Below are 20,919 nucleotides of genomic sequence, written 5' to 3' on the forward strand. Positions count from 1 at the left end.
CTATGCATGTGTGTGCGTGCCGCTGAAGTGCCTGCCTGTCCACATGCTTCAGGAACCTGGCATGGTCTTGCTGGGGTCTCCAGACCTGGTGGACACTTGAGTCAGGCTCGAGCTGGAGATCCCAATCAGGGCTCATGCGGGCTGGCCTGGCTCACGGTGCAGGCCCTTGGAGGAGGCCCCCGATCCTGCCTCTCCCCCGGGGCAGCCGCCGCACGATGACCTGCTCCCTCTGCCCCTCACCGCTCTGCCTGGCTCAGCCTCTGGAGGAGTCTGTGTTGACGAGAAGGAAAGCACCACCTGTCCAGAGTTGCGTGACACACTCATTCATTCGGCAGAGGTCCTATCCCAGCACAAGGGCTTCCACCCACTCCTAGCACTGGGGGCTCAGCGTCTATTTGGGGGGCAGTCACGAGCTCTGAAGGAAACCGTGTGCCGGCATGATGGACAGGACACTTTGGAGAGAGTCTCCAGGACCATGTTCCTAGAAATGTGACTTTGGAGCAGAGACACAAAGGAAGAGCATCCCTGGTGGAGGGACCGCATGTACAAAGGCCCTGTGGTAGAAGACAGGAAACTGCTCTGGTCCAGGCCTGGGAAGGAGCCACAGGAGTGGAACACCATCAGCCTCTCACCTGGGTGTCCGTGGGCACCTTGGAGCCAATGCCACCAGCATGCAGCTCCAGGACTCCCCCAACCTGCTGCTCCCACCAGTTCCCCCAGCTTGAGAACTGGTGCCTCTTCTCCAGGAACCCAGGGTCACCCCCCCACACACACATCCACCCTCCAACCAGACTTTTGGTCTTGACCTCCTGACTCCACCAGCCACTGGCTGCCTCCTCCACCCTGGCCTGGGGCTCTCCAGCTCGCAACTGCATCGTTCTGTGGCCTCCTGATGGGAGCCCTGCCCCTGCCTTAGGCTGCTCCCCGGTCCTCCTCACCCCACCGCCCAGAGACCTTGGAAAGCATCGGTGAGCTGGCTCTCCAGAGAAGTCCTCTGGTTGCCCCTCGGTGCTGGTGGCTGTGCGGGGCTGTTTCAGAGGAGGCATTCCCACTACTGCTACTTCCTGGGTGACTGTGGGCAGGCCCGCTGAGATGCCCCGGCCTCAGTTTCCTCAGCTGGCATCACTGGCTAGTCATATGGTACCACCCTCCTGGGGCAGGGGGGCTGAGACTGAGTGAATGAATGCAAGAGAGCCCTGAGTCGCCCACAGCTCTCACTGGTCACCACAAAATGATGCGGCCTGGGACTGCTGCTCCGGTGGCTTCTTGTACCCATGCCACCAAGACGACCCTTGGATGTCCCTGGACCCCGTCCATTCCAAGTCCAGCTTCAAGGCAGCACCCTGAAGGTCCCAGCCTTTTCCCCAGGACGGGACGGGTCACTGTGTCCAAGAGAGTGAAGAGTGCCGTAGCTGTGCTGCTGCTGTCACAAGACAGAGGCCGAGGGCCGGAGCACGAGGGCAGGCCGCGTCACCGTGGAGGCCACTCTGCAGGTGCGTCGGCCCATCTGCGCTCATCATGAGGCAACACAAGCAGGGTTTAAAAATACTAAGCTTATTTCATTTCAGCGCAGGAGCGAGAGAGAGAACGTACAGCCTGTATGAGCAACTCAAATCAAAAATAAATGAGGCAAAAAGAGTCACCAAAAATAGTACAGCATAGGAGGCAGCAGCCCGCGTCCCTCGGCCAGCTGTCCCTGGCGAGCGGCATCACAGAGCGGCCGGGAGCCCGGCTTCCCATGTTTATTCCGGAACAGATTAATCAGGCCTGCGATCCGATGACAGATGAGAATTCCGGGCAAAGTCAAAGCCAGATAATGGCTCCAGGCACACAGGGCCTCTGTGCATCCTCCCCTCGGCGCCTGGCACCCCCGCCGAGCAGTGGGCCAGGCCGCGGGGTCAAGTCTGCCCTTCCTGACCCAGAATGCGCCCACAGAAGGGCGGGCCCCAGCTCCCTGCAAAGCCGAGCTGCCAGCGCTGTAGACCTCGTGAGGGTCCGTACCTTTAGTCCTCATCACGGTGAATGCCACCTTTTTGTTTAATGTCGCAGATCAGAGTTTTACAAACCGCTCCAGCCCACCACCTGTTTTTATAAATAAAGTTTTATCGGAACGCAGCTTTCCCGTTCATTCACATACTAGCGCTAGTTGCCTTCGCACAGCTTTGCAAAGACAGACCGACTGGCCCACCAAGCCTAAAATACAGGCTCTCTGGCCCTGAGCTGCCCGCGCTTGTGGTCTCTCTCTCACCCGGGACGCTTCTCATCATATGCTCGAGCACCCTGGGCGAGTGGCCCGTCCACCTACAGCCGACCGTCGGTGGCAGGGTTTTGTTAGGTGCTGTGTCTGTGCTGATGTTGGCTTAGGGGTTTAGAGGTGTTGTTTGGGGAAGGAAAAAAAAAGATTCTGCAATAATTAGGTTGGGTTCTCCAAGGTGAGGAACAAGGTTTGGGCAGGCATGTCTGCATCACACAACTAGACTCAGACCCCACTATGGAAAGAGAACACGCAGGGCCCTGAGGGACCTTGCACTACTGGGCAGGGGGCGTCCCTTTCCCTGTGACGCTGTCTGGGTCTGGGCTCTGCAAACCTTCTCTACAAAGGTCTGGAGAGCAAACATTTCAGGACCGCAGGTGACGCAGTCTCTCTCGGAACTCCCCTGCTCTGCCACGTCGCATGAAAGCGTTCGTGGACAAACGCAGTGCTGAATTCATGTGGTAAGAACTCCCCCCCCACCCGCCCCAGTGTGGTGGTATCTGGAGGCGGGGCCTTTGGGAGGTGATTAGGATTCAATGAGGTCGTGAAGGTGGAGCCCCCTGATGGGACCAACGCCCTTATAAGATGCTGGTGAGACCCCAGCAAGCTCACTGTCTACCACCCGAAGACACAGCAAGAGGCCTGGCTGGGGACCAGGGCTCAGGCCCTGAACGTCCGGCACCCTGATCTTGGAATTCCAGCTTCCAGAACTGTGAGAAAGAGCTGTCTGTTGCCTCTACCCCCTGGCCGGTCCCTGGCATCTTGCTACGGCAGCCAGAGCAGACCAAGACAGCAAATGACCATGGCTCTGTGCCAGTAAAGCTTTATTTGTGGACACTGAAATCTGAATTTTATATAATTTCCATTTCCATGAAATATTCTTCCTTTGTTTTTCTTCCAACCCATTTAAAAACGTGAAAACCACTCGGAACTCACAGGCCACGCAAACCCAGGTGATGGGCCGGATCGGGCCCACAGAGCCTTGCCAAACCCTGTCCCAGAGCAAGGAGGGGGCCTCCTCTCCTCCCTCGCTGCTGCCCACAGCCCGGATGCTTCTCTCGCTTCCATGTGCCTTGACGGCACACGCTTCTGTCCTGGAGGGAGCCCGCTCCGTTCTCCAGGTGATCCTGAAGGATGTCAGCAGAGCAAACTGAAGGACGTGACCTTGGAGTTGATGTTCCAGAAAGAGGCCAGACCCAGGGTGGCCAGTTAAGCGCCCAGGCTCTGAAGTCAGACCCTCAAGCATCCCATCTCTGCCCTTGCTCTTGCCCACTGGCAGACTCGGGCCCAGTGTCCTTGCCGGCACAATGGAGTCACCCAGCCGCCTTCAAGGTTCTGTGAGGGCTCTGTGTGATGGCCAAGCATGTGCCATGACGTTGGCCCCAGTTACATTTATGAAGTCAGAAGCCTCGTGGGGAAACATCGAAAGATGTGGCGGGTGAGGGATGCCAGGTGTGTCTGCCGTGAGTCACAGACACTGCGTTTCTTCGTCTCCAGGGAGCAGAAGTGGGCCTAGTGGGTCTAGTTACAAGGACGCGATTTCAAATCAACACAAAAAGGATCTTTTCCATCATTCGAGTTGTCCCCAGGGGACTCGTCTGCTCGGAGTTCCCTGTGGGTGGAGATTTGGGGGAACACCAGCGTGGGGATCTCGCAGAGGGAACCGGAGTCTCCATCACCCTGGAACTGAGCCTCCGCCCCGACTCTGGGAGAGTCTGGGATGTGAGAGACCCGTTCTGCTACCCCTGGGGAACCTGCCTCCCTCCAGGGTTCTGGCCCGAAGGAACACCAGTTAAACCAAGGCAGCACCTGCCCCTTACGTTGCGGAAGTACCCAGAACCACTGTGAGGCTCCCCCTTCACAGGAGAGTATTTTTGGTGCTCCCAGGACCGGTCCGGTTTCAATGTTGTTCCGTGGTTGAGTCGCGGGGGGGCAGTATCCCACCAGAGCCTTTGCGGTGCCGCCTCCTGCCCCCCAATCCTGCCAGAGGCTCCCCCGAGCCTCCAACATTACTCCTGCTGCAAATGGAGGCAGAACCTGGTGGGCAGCCTCCTCCATGGGCTAGGATGTTCTAGAAGACTCTACCCCTTTCCATCAGGAAAGCAAACCTTTCCTGGAAGCCCCGCCCTCCAGGGCTCTGCCAGTGGACTGTCCCAGGCCCCCCTCGCCAGAAGGCAGTTCAGGAAGTGAAGCTCCCGAGCCGTGGTCGGGCCAGTCGGCAACCCTATCACCGTGTTCATTGATCTGGCTTGAATGTGGGGCTCAGACGCATCGGCCCGGAGAGGAGCCGCCCCTGGACGCAGTGGGCATGTCTAAGGCCGCCCCTATTTCGTCGTCCCCTGCCTTCCACGTCTGAGGTACAGGCGGGACAGACACTTCGGGCCGGGATGACGCTGAGCTGAGGCAGCTTCCCTGCGTCTGGAAGGCAGTGCGGCTGCAGACGTGCCTGTCGTTCGGGAAGTTCCGTGTTCGCCTGCTGGTGGGAGATCTGTGGGGTTTTTTTAGATTTTATTTATTTGACAGAGAGAGAGATCACAAGCAGGCAGAGAGGCAGGCAGAGAGGGCCAGGGAAGCAGGCTCCCTGCTGAGAGGAGAGCCCAGTGTGGGGCTCGATCCCAGGACCCTGAAGTTATGACCTGAGCCGAAGGCAGAGGCTTAACCCACTGAGCCACCCAGGTGCCCTGAGATCTGTGATTTAAGAACTAAGTGTCTCCCACGCAAGTACAGCCTTGCCCGACCCTGCTTCGCTTCTGAGACCACACGAGACAGGGCGCGTTCAGGGTGGTAGGACCGAGCGTCCCGAGCTGATGACTCCTCCCTTCTCTCGTCTGTGTCCTAAACCTGCTGGGGACCCTTAGCAGCACCCCCGATCTGCTGCACACGGGCAGAGCTGGCTGACTCCCTGCCGAGACTTAACAGCCCTGCGCCCGCCCCTGGGGAAGAGGGAGCCCGCTCCTCTTCCCAGGACGGTGGGTAAGGGGCTGGCTGGGGCTGCACCTCAGCAGAGCACAGGGGGAGGGGACTGCTCTGTCTAGGTCCTGCATTGACCTCCCTCTCCTCCAGCTGAGGGTCCTCCCCGGAAAGGAAGGGCAGAGCAGGCGGAGGCTGGAGGGAGATGGTCCCCTCCAGCTGACCTCCCAGGCCGCCCCACCCACACACCACTCACGGGCACCTGCTGTGTATCCTGGCACAGCGCTGGGACCTAGGAGAGGAGACGGGTGAGGCAAAGCCCCACAGGGCTCAGACAGAGCAGAGCTCTGGAGTCTCTCCGCCCTGGGTTTGAATTCTAGCCATGGGCCTGACCGTTGACCCTCTGTGTCATCATCTATAGACTGAGGGGAGCAGCAGGACCTCTTGGAGGGCTTGGGGACACAGGTGGAAGGCCTGCAGCCCGGCACTGGCAGAAAGCTGGGGCCAAGAAGCAGATCCCCTGTGACATCACCAGGGCTGGCTGCACATGTCCCTCTCCCTCCCCGAGAAAGGGCCCCACGCTTAGCCTATGGGTGTCCACCTCATGTTCCGGAGGGAGGGGACACACCCGTGTGCTTCCCCTTCTCACAGCCCCTGCCCTTTCCCCCCCGAGAAGTCGCTGTTCCATCAAGAAGATTGGGGTGTCGGGGGGCCTCCCTCCGGCACGCCTGGGAGGGGAGGCCACACCCCAGCACCTCCGGGGGCCCCCCCCCCCCGGCTTGCCAGGCATCCTCCCACACGCGCTGCCACCGACTTCCTGGTTCGCCCTGCGGTCCCGGGTCTCGCCTCGCGCACGAAAATGGTCTTATCTCAGCAGCAGGTACCTGGGAGGTTTCAGGGATCCTGTTCCCTGAGTGGGTTTTGTGCTCGAGGGGGTGGGCACGTCAGCTCCCTGAGCAGGGCTTAGAGCTCCCCTGACAGCCCCGGGGTAATCAGGCCAGCCAGCCCCCCTGGGCCCCGCTGGCACAGGCCTGGCTGCCGCTGGGAGGGAAGCTGTCCCTGCAGAGGCCCTGCTGGTCCCAGGCGGAGCCCACGTGGCCATCTGTCGCAGCAGCTCAGGCCGAGCAGCTACAGGCGTCCTCCCGGCACGGGGACACGGTAGGCCCCCCACAACCAGGCGGCTGCTAGGACAGGCTGGGGGGGGTGCAGGTAGCATCGCAGGCTGGCACCCCACAGAGGTGTCTAACCGAGACACAGCTCTGCCGGGAGCTGCCGGGGTCTGCTTTCATCCCTGAAGCAACAAGACAGGAGCCGCCTGGAGATCAGAAGCACTGTGGGGCCACCTGTGTCCCGCCGTTGGGGGAGGGGTGCCACCAGCTGTCACACAACCCCTGCAGGCTCCTGGAGGGATCCCTGCCCACCTGCTGTCCCCTGAGCCCCCGGCCAGGGATCTCCCACCTCAGAGTGGAATGTAGTTTCCCAGGCAGAAGGGAGGGTCCCTGCCTTAAAAATAAGTGAACGGGTCCCCACCCCTCTCTCCTGCAGAGCGGAGTGCAGCAGGCAAAGGGGAGGGCATCTGGAGGACCCTATGAAGCTCTGTCTTGGAGGGACAGCCTGCGGTCACCATGCGGGGAAGGACGGCAGGGCTGGTCGGGGAGCTTCCTGCGGCCGAAGGGGCTTCCTCCCCACCCAGAAAAGCCGAGTCCCTTCTGGAGAGCGTTCCCCTCCCCCACTGGCTCTCTTTTCCAGTTTCCTGCCAGGACAGGATATGGGTGCAGGGTGTGGTCATGGTGGGAGCTCAGGGTGGCGGCAGGAGGGCCCGAGAGCATCCCAAGGTGGGCCAGGAGGGCTACAGGGCTTTGCTCAGTGAATGACCGAGGACAGGCCTGTGGCTGCAAACATGCTGGAGCTCAGAGCACTCAGGGGCTTGTTTCCTGCGTCTTGCCCTGACCAGCTGCAGCTCTTAGGCTCCCTCCGCCCAGGCACCCGGGGAGGGCCCTGTTCATGTGTGGTTGAAGGCTCAGGATGGAGCCAGGGTGCCGCTGCCTCCGTGGTCCCAGCTTCCATGTCCTCTCGGGGAGGGAAGGCAGTTGTTCCCAAGGCCGGGGGCCTTTGGCCACGGAGCCTGGCAGGTCTCCATCCGTCACTGTGCACACCCCGAAGGCTTCTGCGTCAGTGGGGAGCCACTCCACTGGCAGGTGCACGAGAAGTGGGTGTGGATCTGGGTGGGCTGCATGGAGGGAGAGGCATTTCAGTGTTGCTTTGGGAAAGTTGGAATTTGGGGGCCATGATGTTGTTGTTTTTTTAATTGTGGCACTAACAAGACACGAATGCGGCCTCGGCCTGCAAGAGTGTAGGCCTGAGCCAAGCCCGGTGCTGGGCTGGCCTGTTTGTAATCAGGGGACACGCGTTGGAATGTTGTTTTGAGAAGACTGAAAAATCCTAGTCGGCCATCTTTTCAAGGAGTTCTTTTTTTATATAATCTTTGGGGTTTTTTTAAGATTTTATTCATTTATTTGACAAAGAGACACAGTGAGAGAGGGAACACAAGCAGGTAGAGTGGGAGAGGGAGAAGTAGGCTCCCTGCCGAGCAGGGAGCTGGATGTGGGGCTCGATCCCGGGACGCTGGGATCAGGACCTGAGCCAAAGGCAGACAGTTAACGACTGAACCACCCAGGAGCCCCTTTCCAAGAAATTCTAATGGGAACTCCGTGGCTTGGTCCCAGTGCCTCTCCTGCGCCTGCTGTCCGACCATGTGATGTCCACTCTGTTGACAGGTCCCCCGGCTCAGAACTTGGAGGAGAGATAGGGGTGTCTCTGCAGCAAAAAGGAGGGGGTCCTGGCCGTGGCGGCCTGCCTGCAGTAATTAGTCGCTGCTCTCCCTGCCCCCTCCTGAATCTGAGCGTGATGCGCTGATGCTCCTCAGGAATGGGCCGGTGGGTCTCCCCACTGCCCACCCGCGCCCCCCCACCGCGGCCCAGGGCCACCCCTGCAGTGACCCGGCCTCTCTGCTGACTGCCACAGGTGACCCCACAGCCAGAGCCGATCCCCTGTGCACTCAGACACACAGGCCTTCGGCGGCGGCACTCCCTCCTGTGCCCCGGGGGGAGGACTGGGGTTTCGGCTGGCGGCGCCCTGCGTGTGGGCCGGAGAGGCAGGCTGTGTTGCGCAAGCTCCCTTCTGGATCTGGTGGTTTTGAGCGGTTACGCCCCTTCCTGCCTCTCCGGCGGCGCGGCTCCTGCAGCTTCAGCCCTGTGACAGGTGGCGGTTTCCTGCCGCGCGGTAGTCATAGCGGAACTCCCGGGCTTTGGCGGGAAGGATTTGCAGCTTTCCAGCTTCTCTCTCTCAACCCCTCCCTCCGGGCGAGACCATCGGCCTTAGCGTGAGAGACCCAGGTGGTGAGGCTGCTCACCTCTGTGTGTGTGAGACCTCTTAACGCCCCAGCCCAGCCACAACCGTAGGAGAGCCCCCCACCCTGAGCCAGACCTGCCCGGCCAGGGCAACCCCCAATTCCTGACTTTGCAAAACCGCGTGAGAAATCCTCGTCGTTTCCCATGTGACCCATGGCACATAGCAAGGAGAACTCGTACAGTGTTGTAATTCGTAAGACCTTGGCTCTGTGCAAACGAGCCTTCCAGAACCTTCACGCTTCCAAGATGATCGGGAATTAGGAGCAGCTGCAGAGGGCCCAGGGAAGGCAGTGCCCGTCTCGACACCGATGGTGGCTCTGTGTGGCCGGTCACACCCACCAGAGACTCGCCTTTTTCTGGGAGTGGGGCACAGAGGAGCAGCCCCTGAGAACGCAGTGGAGAGGCAGCAAGGGAATGCGGATGCGGTAGCAAGTCCGAGGACCCCAAACAGTGCTTTTCTGGAAGGTAAAACCCCCACCCGGGAGCAGGCTGGGGCACGTCTGTGCAGGGACAGCTTCACTCGCCTGTGCCCGTGGTGCAGACATCCTGGGCCCTGGGCTAGCACCTGCCCTCCGCCAGGACCGGACACAGGAAGACCCCAGCCCGTGGCCCCTACGGTGCGCCCCTGGACACGTCGGGTCCTCCCCAACTCCCTCATCCTGTCTCACGGATGGAGAAACGGATGCTTAGGAAGGTGGGAAGATTTGCCCGTGGTCATCCGCCAGATCCGAACCCACCTGGGCCTCGCCTCCCTCCCTGACACCTGGAGTGGCCTCCTCAGGGCACCCGACAGGGTGGGCTTGTCATCAGACCGGCCCTGGAGGAGGACAGGTCTGTGCACGGTGGCCCTGGCCAGGTTTCATGTCAGAAAGTTACGCAAGGCTCGAAGTGCTAACTTCACACCAGGAAGTCTGGCAGAAGGTTCCCGCTGCTCTAGTTTTCTTGCGCTCCTGACCCTAGAGTGGGGAGACAGCGGGAGGCCTCTTCAGTGACTGGAAGTCCCCCTTACAGCTCACCAGAGCCTGTCTTCCTGTGATGAGGGTGGCCCTGAGGTTAAAGCCAGCAGAACATGCCCCCAGGAGGGCAAAGTCACCTTCCACATAACGGTCCTGGTGGCTGGTCCTGCGTCCCACGACGGCCGGTGGTGCCCAATCCAGGCTGGGTGGCCCTCGTGCGTGCAGCTGTCCTCTCTGGACCGGCAGACTTTCATGACCTTTGCAAGTTTTCAGAAGAGTGAGCTGAGAGCGGCAGTGCCCACAGGTGGGGCCCCCAGTGCCGAGTCGACACTGCCAGCCGCCCTTCCCACAATGACGGAGAGCTAGGATTTACCCAGCATCCTCCCTCCGGAGCGCCAAGCGTTTTCGTGTCCTCTTCTCTCTCTCCCGTGAGGAAGTACAGGCCAGCGTTCGTGAGGCTCCGTGCTTGGATTTCTCCGAGAATGACCCAGATGGCTTGCTCAGGGTCACACACAGACCAAGCGGAAGTGCTGGGGACAAGGGAACCCAACTGCAGAGCCACAGCCCATCCTCTGAGCCAGTTGTCCCTTCTGGGCCCAGCCGGTTCTCGAGTGGTTTCTGAGGCCTTTGTCCAGAACTGCCCTTTTGAGGACGGGGCAGCCCTGCCCGCCCGCCCGCCTCCCTCCCGACCTCCGTGGGGCCTGGGATTGGCAGCATCCTGCTAGGACGCGGCTTTTCTGGGGTCAGCCGCCAGGCACATGTGGCCTCTCCTGGATGAACTGTGGCTGCTGTGGAAGTGGGGGCTCTGGGCAGGTCGAAAGAATGCCGTCCCCCTCCCTCCCCTGGCAGGTGGCCAAGGTGGCAGCTCCCCAGGGAAAACGAGGTCGTCCCTTGTGCCGTGGGCACCAGAGCCCAGCCAGTGCCTCCTGGCTGGGAGCCGGGGAGCTGGCTGCTGTCTCAGAGGGAGCCCGACCGTCAGGAGTCCAGGCGAGGCGAGGAGTGGAATGTGGCCTCTCCTGGGACAAGGCCCTTGTGTCCCTGCCGCAGCCCAGAGCGCCAGTCGTCCCTGTCCCTGTTGCTGCCCTGAGCACCAGGCGTGGGACAGATAGATCACCGCGCCCTGCAGAGGAGACAGAGAGACGCCCGCACGGCTGTTGAAGTGATGAGTCTGGGGAGTCTGGGGTCTGGGCCACGACGGGGTCTGGAGATAGAATCACAGGGGTTCCGGCACAACCACACAGGTCAGAGCCAGAAGACGGGTAGAAGTCTGCGGAACCTCGGGGGATGGAAAAGAAAGAAGGCTCAGAGTCAGAGAGGTGAGCCGGGGCAGCCAAGCAGAGCGGCAAGAAGCCGCGGGAGGCAGGAGGAGAGGCCGGACAGCGTGGGTCCCGGCAGCCCCGGGGGGGGGGGGGGCAGCCGAACTGTGGGCAGCACCAGACTTAGCAACAGGAAGGTCACAGTGACCTTGGCAAGAGCAGCCTCCTCTGAGCGGGGAAGGCGGAAGGGAGACTTGCAGCAGGAAAGGACACTCTTCTGAGGGATTTTCCTGCGAGTCGGGGTCGGGTGCGCGACACAGGGCAGCTGGAGGAGGAAGCCGATCCAAGCAGCTGTGCTGTGTGCTTGTCAAGACGAGGGCAGTTACAAGTGCCTGTCCACAGAGGGACGGGCTGTTCGAGTGGGGCTGCAGTGGGGTGTGGGTCGGGGGAACGCCGTGGCCGTGGCCGTGGTGGGGTCGTCTGGGTGGCAGCAGCCGGGGAAACGGGATGTTCCAAGAGCTGACGTCGGTCGTGGGGGAAGCTGGCCTCTGGTGGCTTCCCTTCCATCGGTGGTGTGGGAGCAGCTCAGCCCGGAGCTGAGAGGCACCGGGGAAGGCGCCGGCCGGGAGAGCGGGGAAGCCAGACGGTGTGCTCAGCGTCGCCGTGTGGCACAGACGCAGGACGGTTCATACCCAGGTGGACAATTCCAGCAACACACCTTGTTTACAGAGACGGGCCGCAGGCCGGACTGGCTCTGTTGTCGGGTGTCCGCCAGTTCCTGCTCCAGGACCCGCCATCCTCAAAGTGTGGTCCCTGGACCAGAAGCGCCAGCGTCCCCGGGGGGCCTAGTCAGAGATGCAGGTGCTTGGGTGTACCCCACCTCTGCGGACTCAGAGATTCTAGGTCCCTCCACCGTCTCGAATTCAGATGGAGTCTGTGATCCTGGAAGTCTGGAATTTCAACACCCCTGGGTGCCCATGCTGGGGACTGAGACCCTGCAGGCAGGGCCCCGTGTTGTACAGGTAACCTCCAGTGCCTGCGCACGGTAGGGCCTCGGCAGACATGCTGTGCACCAGTGAACCCACCACCTTCTGACTTACGGTTGAAGACTTCAGGGAACGGTTGGGTTTCACGCCCAGGGACCTGGCCGAGCACACCCCAGGAGCACCTAACAGGCACAAAGGAGAGGCCCGCCCCACCCTCAGAGCTGAGGGACCCAACGCCCCCGAGGCTGCGTGACCGAACTCTTTCTGCGGGAAAGGTGTTGGGCCTCGGGTGGGGGGAGTCAGGCTGGTCCATCTGGTGACCGTGACCCTGGTGGAACCCCAGGGTTTGAAAGAAAGGTGACCAGGAGACCTTCAGGGTCTGCCCAGAGCCATTCCACCAGGAAGAGATGGACAGGGCCCTGCGGACAAGGGCCCCGGAGAGGGCAGCCTGGGTTAGGGCACTGCCGCTCGTGAACCGTCCCCCGAGAAGCCCGAAGACTGGACTCAACATCAGCCGAGAATCCACCTCATTTCTTTTAAGGATTTCCGTGTCCTTTCACTTCCTTTTGTCATTTCTTTCTCAATGAGGTTTTTTTAAAGAATACAACTTTGTGGAATACTATGCAGCCATCAAAAGAAATGAAATCTTGCCATTTGCAACAACATGGATGGAACTAGAGCGTATCATGCTTAGCGAAATAAGTCAAGCAGAGAAAGACAACTATCATATGATCTCCCTGATATGAGGAAGTGGTGATGCAACATCGAGGCTTAAGTGGGTAGAAGAATCAATGAAACAAGATGGGATTGGGAGGGAGACAAACCATAAGTGACTCTTAATCTCACAAAACAAACTGAGGGTTGCCGGGGGGAGGGGGTTTGGGAGAAGGGGGTGGGATTATGGACATTGGGGAGGGTATGTGATTTGGTGAGTGCTGTGAAGTGTGTAAACCTGGTGATTCACAGACCTGTACCCCTGGGGATAAAAATATATGTTTATAAAAAATAAAAAATTAAAAAAAAAAATTAAAAAAAAAAAAAAATAAAAAAAAAAAAAAGATGTCACACACACACACACACACACACACACACACAAATAAAATGGATGGATACTTAGCCATAAGAAGGATAAAATCTGGTCATTTGCAACATGAATGGACCTAAAGGGTGTTATGCTAAGTGAAATAGTTAAGCTGGGAAAGACGTATACCATATAATTGCATTTATATGTGGAATTAAAAACATAAAGCAAGTAGATAAACAAACAAAGAAAAAAACTAATAACACCCATAAATACAGAGAACAAAGTGATGGTTTCCAGAGAAGAGAGCAGTGGAGGACATGGACAAAATGGGTCAATGAGAGTGGGAAATGCAAGTTTCGAAGTTATGGAATGAATAAGTCACAGGAATAAAAGGTACAGCCTAAGGAATATAGTCAATGGCATTGTAATAATAATTTATGGTTATGGACGGTAGTTACACTTGTGGTGAGCATAAAATAATGTATGGACTTGTGGAATCACTATGCTGTACACCAGAAACTGATGTAATATTGTGTGTGAAATGCACTTTAATTAAAAAAAAAATGTCAGGGAAAAAAAAAAAAAAAAGAATACAACTTTGGGGACCTTCACGGACCCCATCATTTCTGTCATTTCCATGAGGCTGTCCTTGTAGGGACTCTGGCTTATGTTCTGTGTCCCCATCTTCCCAGCGTGTTCACACACATGCGCACGCCCCTCACTCAGAGGGGAGCTCAGTGAGGAGAGAGACCGAACCCGTGCCTCGTACAGAAGCCCCGGCCAGGGGGTGGGGCGTGGTCCAGAGGAAACCAGCTTCCTGCCCACGGGAGGTCTTCGTCCTGGAGGGAGGAAGAGTGACGTAAAGAAGCCCTCTAGGTGGGCATTCAGCAGTGAAGCCCCACTGGGGGCAAGCGGGGCTGTATTTTGAACCCAGACCATCCCTTTGCCCATTGGCACAGGGCAAGGTGATTTTGGATCAGGGACCATCACTCTTTTGGGAGCCACGTATTAAATCCCGACTGAGTTCCAAACCCTGTTCTAGGCACAGTGGCAAAACCAACAAAGTTTCTGTCCTGGTGGAGCTGGCCCTCTGGAGAGAGTCAAACCTCACAACTCAGGGACAGATATTAAGGTCAGCTCGTGCTGACCACGTGGGACAGCAGACAGGGTGCCTGGAGAGAATTCCAGAGCGCGACAGTCAAGCAGGCTCCTCAGGGAGGCCCAACAATGAGAAGGTCTATCGGAAGGGTATTCCAGGCAAAAGGAACTGTAAGTGCAAAGGCCCGGTGGCAGGTGTGCACTTGGCCTGTGGGAGAAGGGAAGAAAGGGGTGCATGACCTAATCTCCTTTAGAAGTAATTGCCCCTGGCTGCCAGGGGGAAGCAGGGAGCACAGTCAGGAGACTGACCTGGTGGTTCAAGTGACAGATGATGATGGCTCGCCCTGAGGGTAGCAGGGGTTGGAAGGACAGTAAATGGACCGATGTGTCTGTCGGTACCCATTATCAATTGCTGTGTAAAATATGCCTGCAAACTTAGGGACATAAAACTCTTGGTTTCTGTGGGTCAGGAGTTCAGTTAGGGCTCTGCTACGTCTGCTGCCTCACAAGCCTGCAGGCAAGGGGTTTGGCCAGGGCTGTGGTCTCATCTGAAGGCTCGACTGCGGGAGGAAACTCGGAATTCCAAGTCCACACGGTTTGAAGGATTCCCTTTTCTATGGGCAGTTACACTGAGGGCCTCTGTTCCTGGCCCCACGGCCCTCTCCGGCTGTGGCAGCTTGCTTCTCAGAGCCAGCAAGGGAGGGAGTCTGCTAGCCAGACTGAAGGCACTGTCTGTGTCGCCTGATCACGGAAGTGATATCCTGTCACCTGTGCCCTGACCTGTGGGGCGGGAGGAGGTCACACCCAGGAGCTGGGGTTATCTGAGCAGCTGCCTTCCTGAAAGCTGAACAGTGACACCAGCAAGCCCTGGGCTGGGGTGGGGGGAGCTGAAGCGTCGAGGATGAGCCTGGGGGACGGTGGTGCCACTTCCTGGGACAGCAGAGACGGTCCAAAGTTCTCAGCCTACCGATGCCCCCTGGGGCCAGCAGAGCAGGGCTCTCAGAACCTCGGGAAGGCAGCTGGGAGGAAGAAGAATCTGGTGAAGCACAGGGATGGGAGAGTAGAAATCCCTTACAGAGCCGATGAGCCTAACCATCAGCTTTGTCTGAGCCCCCATGGGCTGGTCTGTCTGTCTGTGTCACGAGAGACATACAGATGCCCAGCAAACCAGGCCTTCGCCGTCACAGAGCCTCCTGGGCAAACCCAACTGGTCTTTTGAACCACCTCCCCTCTACTCTGCTTCTCCTCCAGAGTCTTCCGTCTGTGAAGAAGAGAGCAAGTCAGGACCAGTGAGGCCGGCCCCATGTATCCGGAATCGACCACAGGCTCCCCAGCTCGGCTCTCTCTGCGGCAGACGGGCTCCCCCGGCATGATCTACAGGTGATCCCCTGCCCCCGACCCACCCAGGCCAGTCTCAGACTCGGTCTTGCCTCTGAGAAGGGACCCCCGAGGCCAGTCACCAGCCCTGGATCCAGAGGGAAGGACCAAGGGAGGCCCACAGGGCTCTGAGGTACAGGTCAGCAAGAGCTTTCTCGGAGGGAAGGAACGGAAGCTTTTAAAGCCCCAGATTGTCCCGGTGGAGCAGAGCCAGGGTGAGACTCATCCCCGACTCTTCTGAAGGATTCTGTTGGAGGCGGCAGGCCTGGAAGTGAGGGGCCTCCCCAGCTTCTGTGTCTTTCTTACACACCCCGACTTGTGCAGCCTCCTTTGAGGGAGGCTCAGAGCCTTGCACCGGGGGTGGGGGAAGGAGCGGCCAGCGGCTCGCCGGGCACCCTTGCCTTTCTTCCGCGGAGGCCAGTTCCAAATCCAGCTCTGGGTCTCTCCGTGTGGCGAGCAGCCCCGGCTGAACCACGGGGAGAGAACACGAGGCGTTGGTCAGATGACAGCTGCTGCCCCACGCATGGAGCCCAGGACCCAGACAGCCGTGGCCGCCCCGAAAGATGGGCCGGGTGGGACCCCAGGGGCCCATGAGCCCTTGATGGGTTGGGCCTTCCTCCATAATCGTGAGGGTCTGACCCAGAGCGAGTATCCATAGAGCCCACAGGGAAAGGGGGCGTCCCTCCTTGATCAGAATCCTGAAAAGAACCCCGTGATCCCAGGCAGTCTCACCAGTGTGGGGGGGGACGGGCCGCGTCTCGGCTTGAGGGTTCTGTACGGTCGTCCTAGGGCATATTTCGTTAAAACCCAGACTGTCACTCAGAGGTTTCCCTCGTCTTCGCGCCCCTGCCCCCGCGTGGGAACGAGGCCCGCTCCCCGCGGACCTGCCCGAGTCCACCGAACAGACTGGGCTTCTGCCTCCGCGTGCCACTGGGTGGCGCTGCCGCCGAGCACTTTGTCCCCGAGTGTTCGGCCGAGCGGGGTGGGGCCCGGCTGTGGGGTGTCGCGGCTGCTTCCCGGGCCTGCACCTCCCTGCGGCTAATGCCCACTGTGGACTCTCTCTCTCTCTCTCTCCTTTTTCTCTGTCTTCCACCGCTGTCCGCAGTACTCGGTATGGGAGCCCCAAAAGGCAGCTGCAGTTCTACAGGTAACAAGCCCCCCATTCCCCCCACAGCTCGCTCGCGGAAGTCAGGGGTACGTGCGGGAGGGCCGTACCCACCCTGCTCACGGCCCCGGGGAGACACCCCAGTAAGACGGACACCAGGGTCCTCTGCAAGTGCCCTCCACATTGCGTTATGTGATCTCCCGATGCACACAGGATCCTGGTGTGTGCCCTGCTCTGGAATCCGCTCGGATTGGAGCAAAGGGCCTGATCCCTGCAGAGCTCACCCTGATCTGCCTCACACTCTCACCTGTCCACGGCTGAGGCCGCACGACTGTTGTCACACATCTGTTGTCACACGTCTGTTGTCGCGGGTGTGTGCTTCTTGGGTGATCCGGGTCAACGAGGTGGGGGGCAAACCCAGCCATTCTCCCCTTCTCTTTGGGTCTGAGCTGATTTGGGATCAAAGGGGCAGTTCATGGCCGATACATCCTCGGGGGTGTGGGGCCACCATGTGACCTGGGTCGGGGCTGGACCTGCTGGCATTTTCTGGGGCATCTCCCAGGTGGTGGATGGGCACACCACGTTCTTCAGTGCAAGGCTCTGCCCCACAGGTACATGGTCTCGAGGGGCCCTGGCTCACAGCCCAGGCCAAGGCAGGTCAGCCCGCAAAGACCTCCCGGGCGAGTTCCTTCCTCCTTTGGGCCGCTCAGCTGCGGCGTTGGGGAAGCGCGCCACAAAGACGCGTGCTTCTCAGGCAGCCTGTAACTGCAGGAATTTATTTCAGTGGACACTTTCCTCCTGTCGGGAAAGTGTCAATCTTAAGCATGACACAGGTCAGCCCAGGGGCTATGGGGATTCGGTATGGCTCTCGGGAGCAGAGCCCTGGTGTGTCGTATGTACCTCGGCATTCAGAGCTGGGAGGTCTCCGTCTAGACCGGCTCCCCAGGGCCATGCCCACCTGCTGGTGCAGAGCCAGGAGTCGGTTTTCACCGTTGCGTGGGGAGTTGGGTGCCGGGGCCGGCAACCCTTCCCGCGGCCCCGGCACCTGGGAGCATGTCCGTGGGCCTGGGTCCTCGCGCTAATTTCACCTCCCCTTCAGTGCCTCCCATGGGGTCTCACTCCTTCCAGAGAGCCCCGAAGACATGACTGAAATTTTTGCTGGATAAGATTTTACCTGAAATAGAGCGGAAGATGAGATTTTACCTGAACTGGTTAAAGCTGAACTTGGGCTTGCAAAGGCTTTTATGGGATGCCTGCCACGTGGGCCATCCCGTAGGTGGGATGGCTTCACACGTCAGAACATAGACAAGACATTCGTCCCAGCAGGATTTGACCAATGAGACCAAAGACCCTGGAAGGGAGGAGCGAGATAGCAGGCGGCAGAACGGCAGCCCAGACTGCCAGCCAGAAGGGGCCCCCCGCGCAGGGGCCGAGAATTGTGGGGTATCGCAGAGCTGAAGCCAGAGAGGATCCCACAGCCCTCGCTGGCCCTCAGGGCCCACAGATCCAATGTATTGTCCACTCCCAGGGAACCCTCTGTCCTGCCCTGAGGCAAGCTCTGTTGGAGAACCGCCCCCGAGACGCGCAGACCTCCATCCGGGCCTCCCAACAGCGCGTCCCCCCCAACTAGGCTCCGGCTGTCCCGCCTTTAGTGTCTCCAGTGTGGTTTCTTCTCGTAGACACCCTGTGTCTCTTGCAGGGTCTCTGACGATGACCTCTCATGACATGATACCTTTGTTTAATGTCCTGGGTGCCACTCCCAGGGGGGCGTCCTGGTCATCTGGGCCCCGACTCAGCAGGCCTCCGAGGGTGAGGTCAGTTGGCATGTGGTCCCTCCCCTTGCAGGGCAGAGACGTTGGAGGTCCTGCCCTCCAGCAGCACACGGACTGTAAGGGAGGCGAGACCCTGTATCTGTCCGCTCTTCCGGCGAACGGCGCGTAACAAACAACCCCCAGGCTTGGTTCTCTGCAACAGGAAGCGTGTGTTTCATGCAGGCTGGGCTCGGCTGTTTGCTCTGAGCTGCAGGTGGGGCCCAGGTGTTCCTCCTCGGGTCTTTTTTGACCAGAGGCTGCTCCAGGCAAAACACTGAAGGAAGAGCTGACGTACGTCATGCCTGAAGGCCTACGGTTTGAAGCGGCACGTGCAGGCCCTCCTGCTCGTACTTACGGCCAAAGCAAGTCTCATGACCACGCCAGATGTAAGAGGGCGGGAACATATAACCCCCACCCATAGAAGAACCTCAGGCAGGTGAGGCAAGAAGTGTAGAGGCCCTGGAACCACTGTGCGACCTAGCCCGGGACCCACAGGACTAATAATACCGGGAAGGCAGAACCTGTGTTGGGAGACGTCCACACAGCTCTTGGCACTCCAAGGAAGGAGCGCCCCTGAGGTCGTGACCCTGGAACGGGGCTCAGCTCGGTTCAGCCCAGAGTTCAGCCTCAAAGCATCTTCCGAAGCCGGGTCAGAACGTGTGCTGTGAGGAAGGGTCCCTGTGCCCCCTTCCTGGAGGGAGTGGCAGTGTGGTGTTCATATAGCAGGCTTCCAGAACCTTCTGGCCATTTATAGGTACTGACCGTATAGGTTATACCAATCTGGGGCATGTCCCCGTAGAAGGGAGGAGGGACACCTGTCTACATTGCTGAGGTCAGGTCTTGCCAGACCCCAGCCCCTTCCCCAGGAGTGGTGGTCACATTCTCTGGGGACCCCCGGCCCCATACTGCACAATGTGGCGGGAAGAGCTGTGAGCCCCGGGTCCTGGCCTTGGATAACCAACGCATGACTGCCACTCCCCACCTGTGGCCCATGCCTCTGGCACTTGGGGCCATGGAGGGCTCGTGGGGAGTGTGCCCACAGGAAGGGGCGGACCCCAGTCGGCGCCCCCTCCCACCCCCCGTGCCAGGAGCGGGCCTTGCCAGGCTGCACCGCGGAACTGCATTTCCCGGGCTTTTAGGGGAAGAGACGCTCGTGAATAATTCAGCCTCTCACTGAGCTAAAAACGCCCTAATAGACTAATGGACTCCCTGCCTCCAAGCTCGACCCTCATGGGGCGCGTCTCATTCACCAATTGCTTCTAACATCCGACGGTGACACTTGCTAATGAAGCAGCCGCTGGGGCAGAGCCTTAGAACGTCTGGTGAGCCCTAGTCAACCAGGCTGTGTCCCTTTTAAGGAGCAGACGCCAGGAAGGCAGGTGAGTGGCCCCTCAGCTCCAGGAGTCCGGGGACGGCCGCCTTCTCAGGGTTGCTGCTGGGGGACTAGGAATGTTCCTTCCGTTCCGTCCCAGGAATGGAAGACACAGAGAGCCTGGATGGGGGTGCACTTGGCTGATCTGAAATTAGATGACCCCGTATATTTTTTCAAAGCAGAAAACCTCAAAAAAAAAAAAAAAAAGGAGAAGAAGAAGCCGGGCCTAGGTAGCTGCAGGGGACAGCGGAAGGGGGGGAGGGGGCATTCTGCCGCTTGAGCGCGCTTGCCTCCCAGACCTGCCGCCTGGGGACCGTCCGCCTTCCCATCCTGGGGAGACCTGGGCGTCTGGCTTCACCACGAGGATTCAGCATTGTGGGGGCTTCCTGTGAATGACCGCGGAGTCGGAGGTGGGGGACTCACTGGGGCCTCGGTTCGCCGCCTGCTGTCCGGCCAGGTGGCGTTGCTTTGCCGTGATGCGCTGCCGTGTGCTTTCGAGCCGCGCCCCAGAATGATGCAGCTTTCCCCTTGCATTCCCGCTTTCGGAACTTGCGCTGGTTTCTCGAAGACCGAGCCCCATGTCTCCGTGTAAAAGAGCCGTTCGGGATTCCTTCTGAACCTCCCCTGTCAGGCTGTGGTGGCTTTCGGTAAACGCACCACGCAATTCAGAAACGCCAGGTGGTTGGCCCTTGGGGGAAGTCGAGGGCCCAGCTGACTTAATGAGGTCGATGCCTCCCCTTCACTTTCCCGTGTCACGGTGCTCCGTGTTCCTTCACGGGAATCCCCCCGAGCCCTCCTCCACCAGAATCGATTTGCAAAATGTGGTCTACGGTGCCGGGGAGAACCTGGGTGCCTGTAACTCATTATGGCTATTGAGGAAGGGGCTAGGCTTTCTTGAGATGGCGTGGGGGGCCGGATAGTGAGGAGGAGGAAGAACGCGAGGTCAAGGTCAGTGCGCCCCTGAGCCCTGAAAAGCGAGGGGCCGGAGGCAGGAGCCCCGGCAGTGGGTCTTCCCTTCTCCCTCCCTGTCTTCCCGAGGCCCCTTCTTCCAGCCACCCCAGCGGGTTCCAGTCACCTTGGGAGGAAACCAGGAATAATCCCCAGCATGAGGAAGTCCCGAGGGCCAGATTGTCCTCTCCCGTGGGCAGACCATCAGAGCACGTCTGTGCCTTCCGTGTCTATCCTCCTCGGAGGGGTCTTGCCTCCCTGGAGGAGAGGAGGAACATTTCCCAGCTCTGCCCCAACAGTGAGCCCTCGTGGGCACCAGTCCTCACCCTGCCACCCCAGCCAAGGCCACTATGCTTGTCCACACCCCACCTCTCTCAGAGTCCCCTGGCCAGAGCCAGTCCCAGCGTCCGAG

General features: G+C 59.4%; 1 protein-coding gene across 5 annotated transcripts in view; it reads left to right on the plus strand.

Moving 5' to 3' along the window:
- KCNAB2 (potassium voltage-gated channel subfamily A regulatory beta subunit 2) overlaps positions 1 to 20,919 on the plus strand; it is an 82,076-nt gene that overhangs the window by 15,829 nt on the left and 45,328 nt on the right. For 2 of the 5 annotated variants that reach the window (XM_059377260.1, XM_059377264.1), the window contains exons 2-3: positions 15,146 to 15,274; positions 16,377 to 16,418. In XM_059377260.1, the coding sequence (XP_059233243.1) occupies positions 15,198 to 15,274; positions 16,377 to 16,418 (119 nt within the window). In that variant the 5' untranslated portion in view covers positions 15,146 to 15,197. Of the gene's footprint in view, positions 1 to 5,921; positions 6,045 to 15,145; positions 15,275 to 16,376; positions 16,419 to 20,919 lie in introns of those variants that run through there. The other 3 variants (XM_059377262.1, XM_059377265.1, XM_059377261.1) reach the window with 2 other exon arrangements.

Source organism: Mustela nigripes, chromosome 14 (assembly GCF_022355385.1).
Source record: "Mustela nigripes isolate SB6536 chromosome 14, MUSNIG.SB6536, whole genome shotgun sequence".
Lineage (NCBI taxonomy): Eukaryota > Metazoa > Chordata > Mammalia > Carnivora > Mustelidae > Mustela > Mustela nigripes.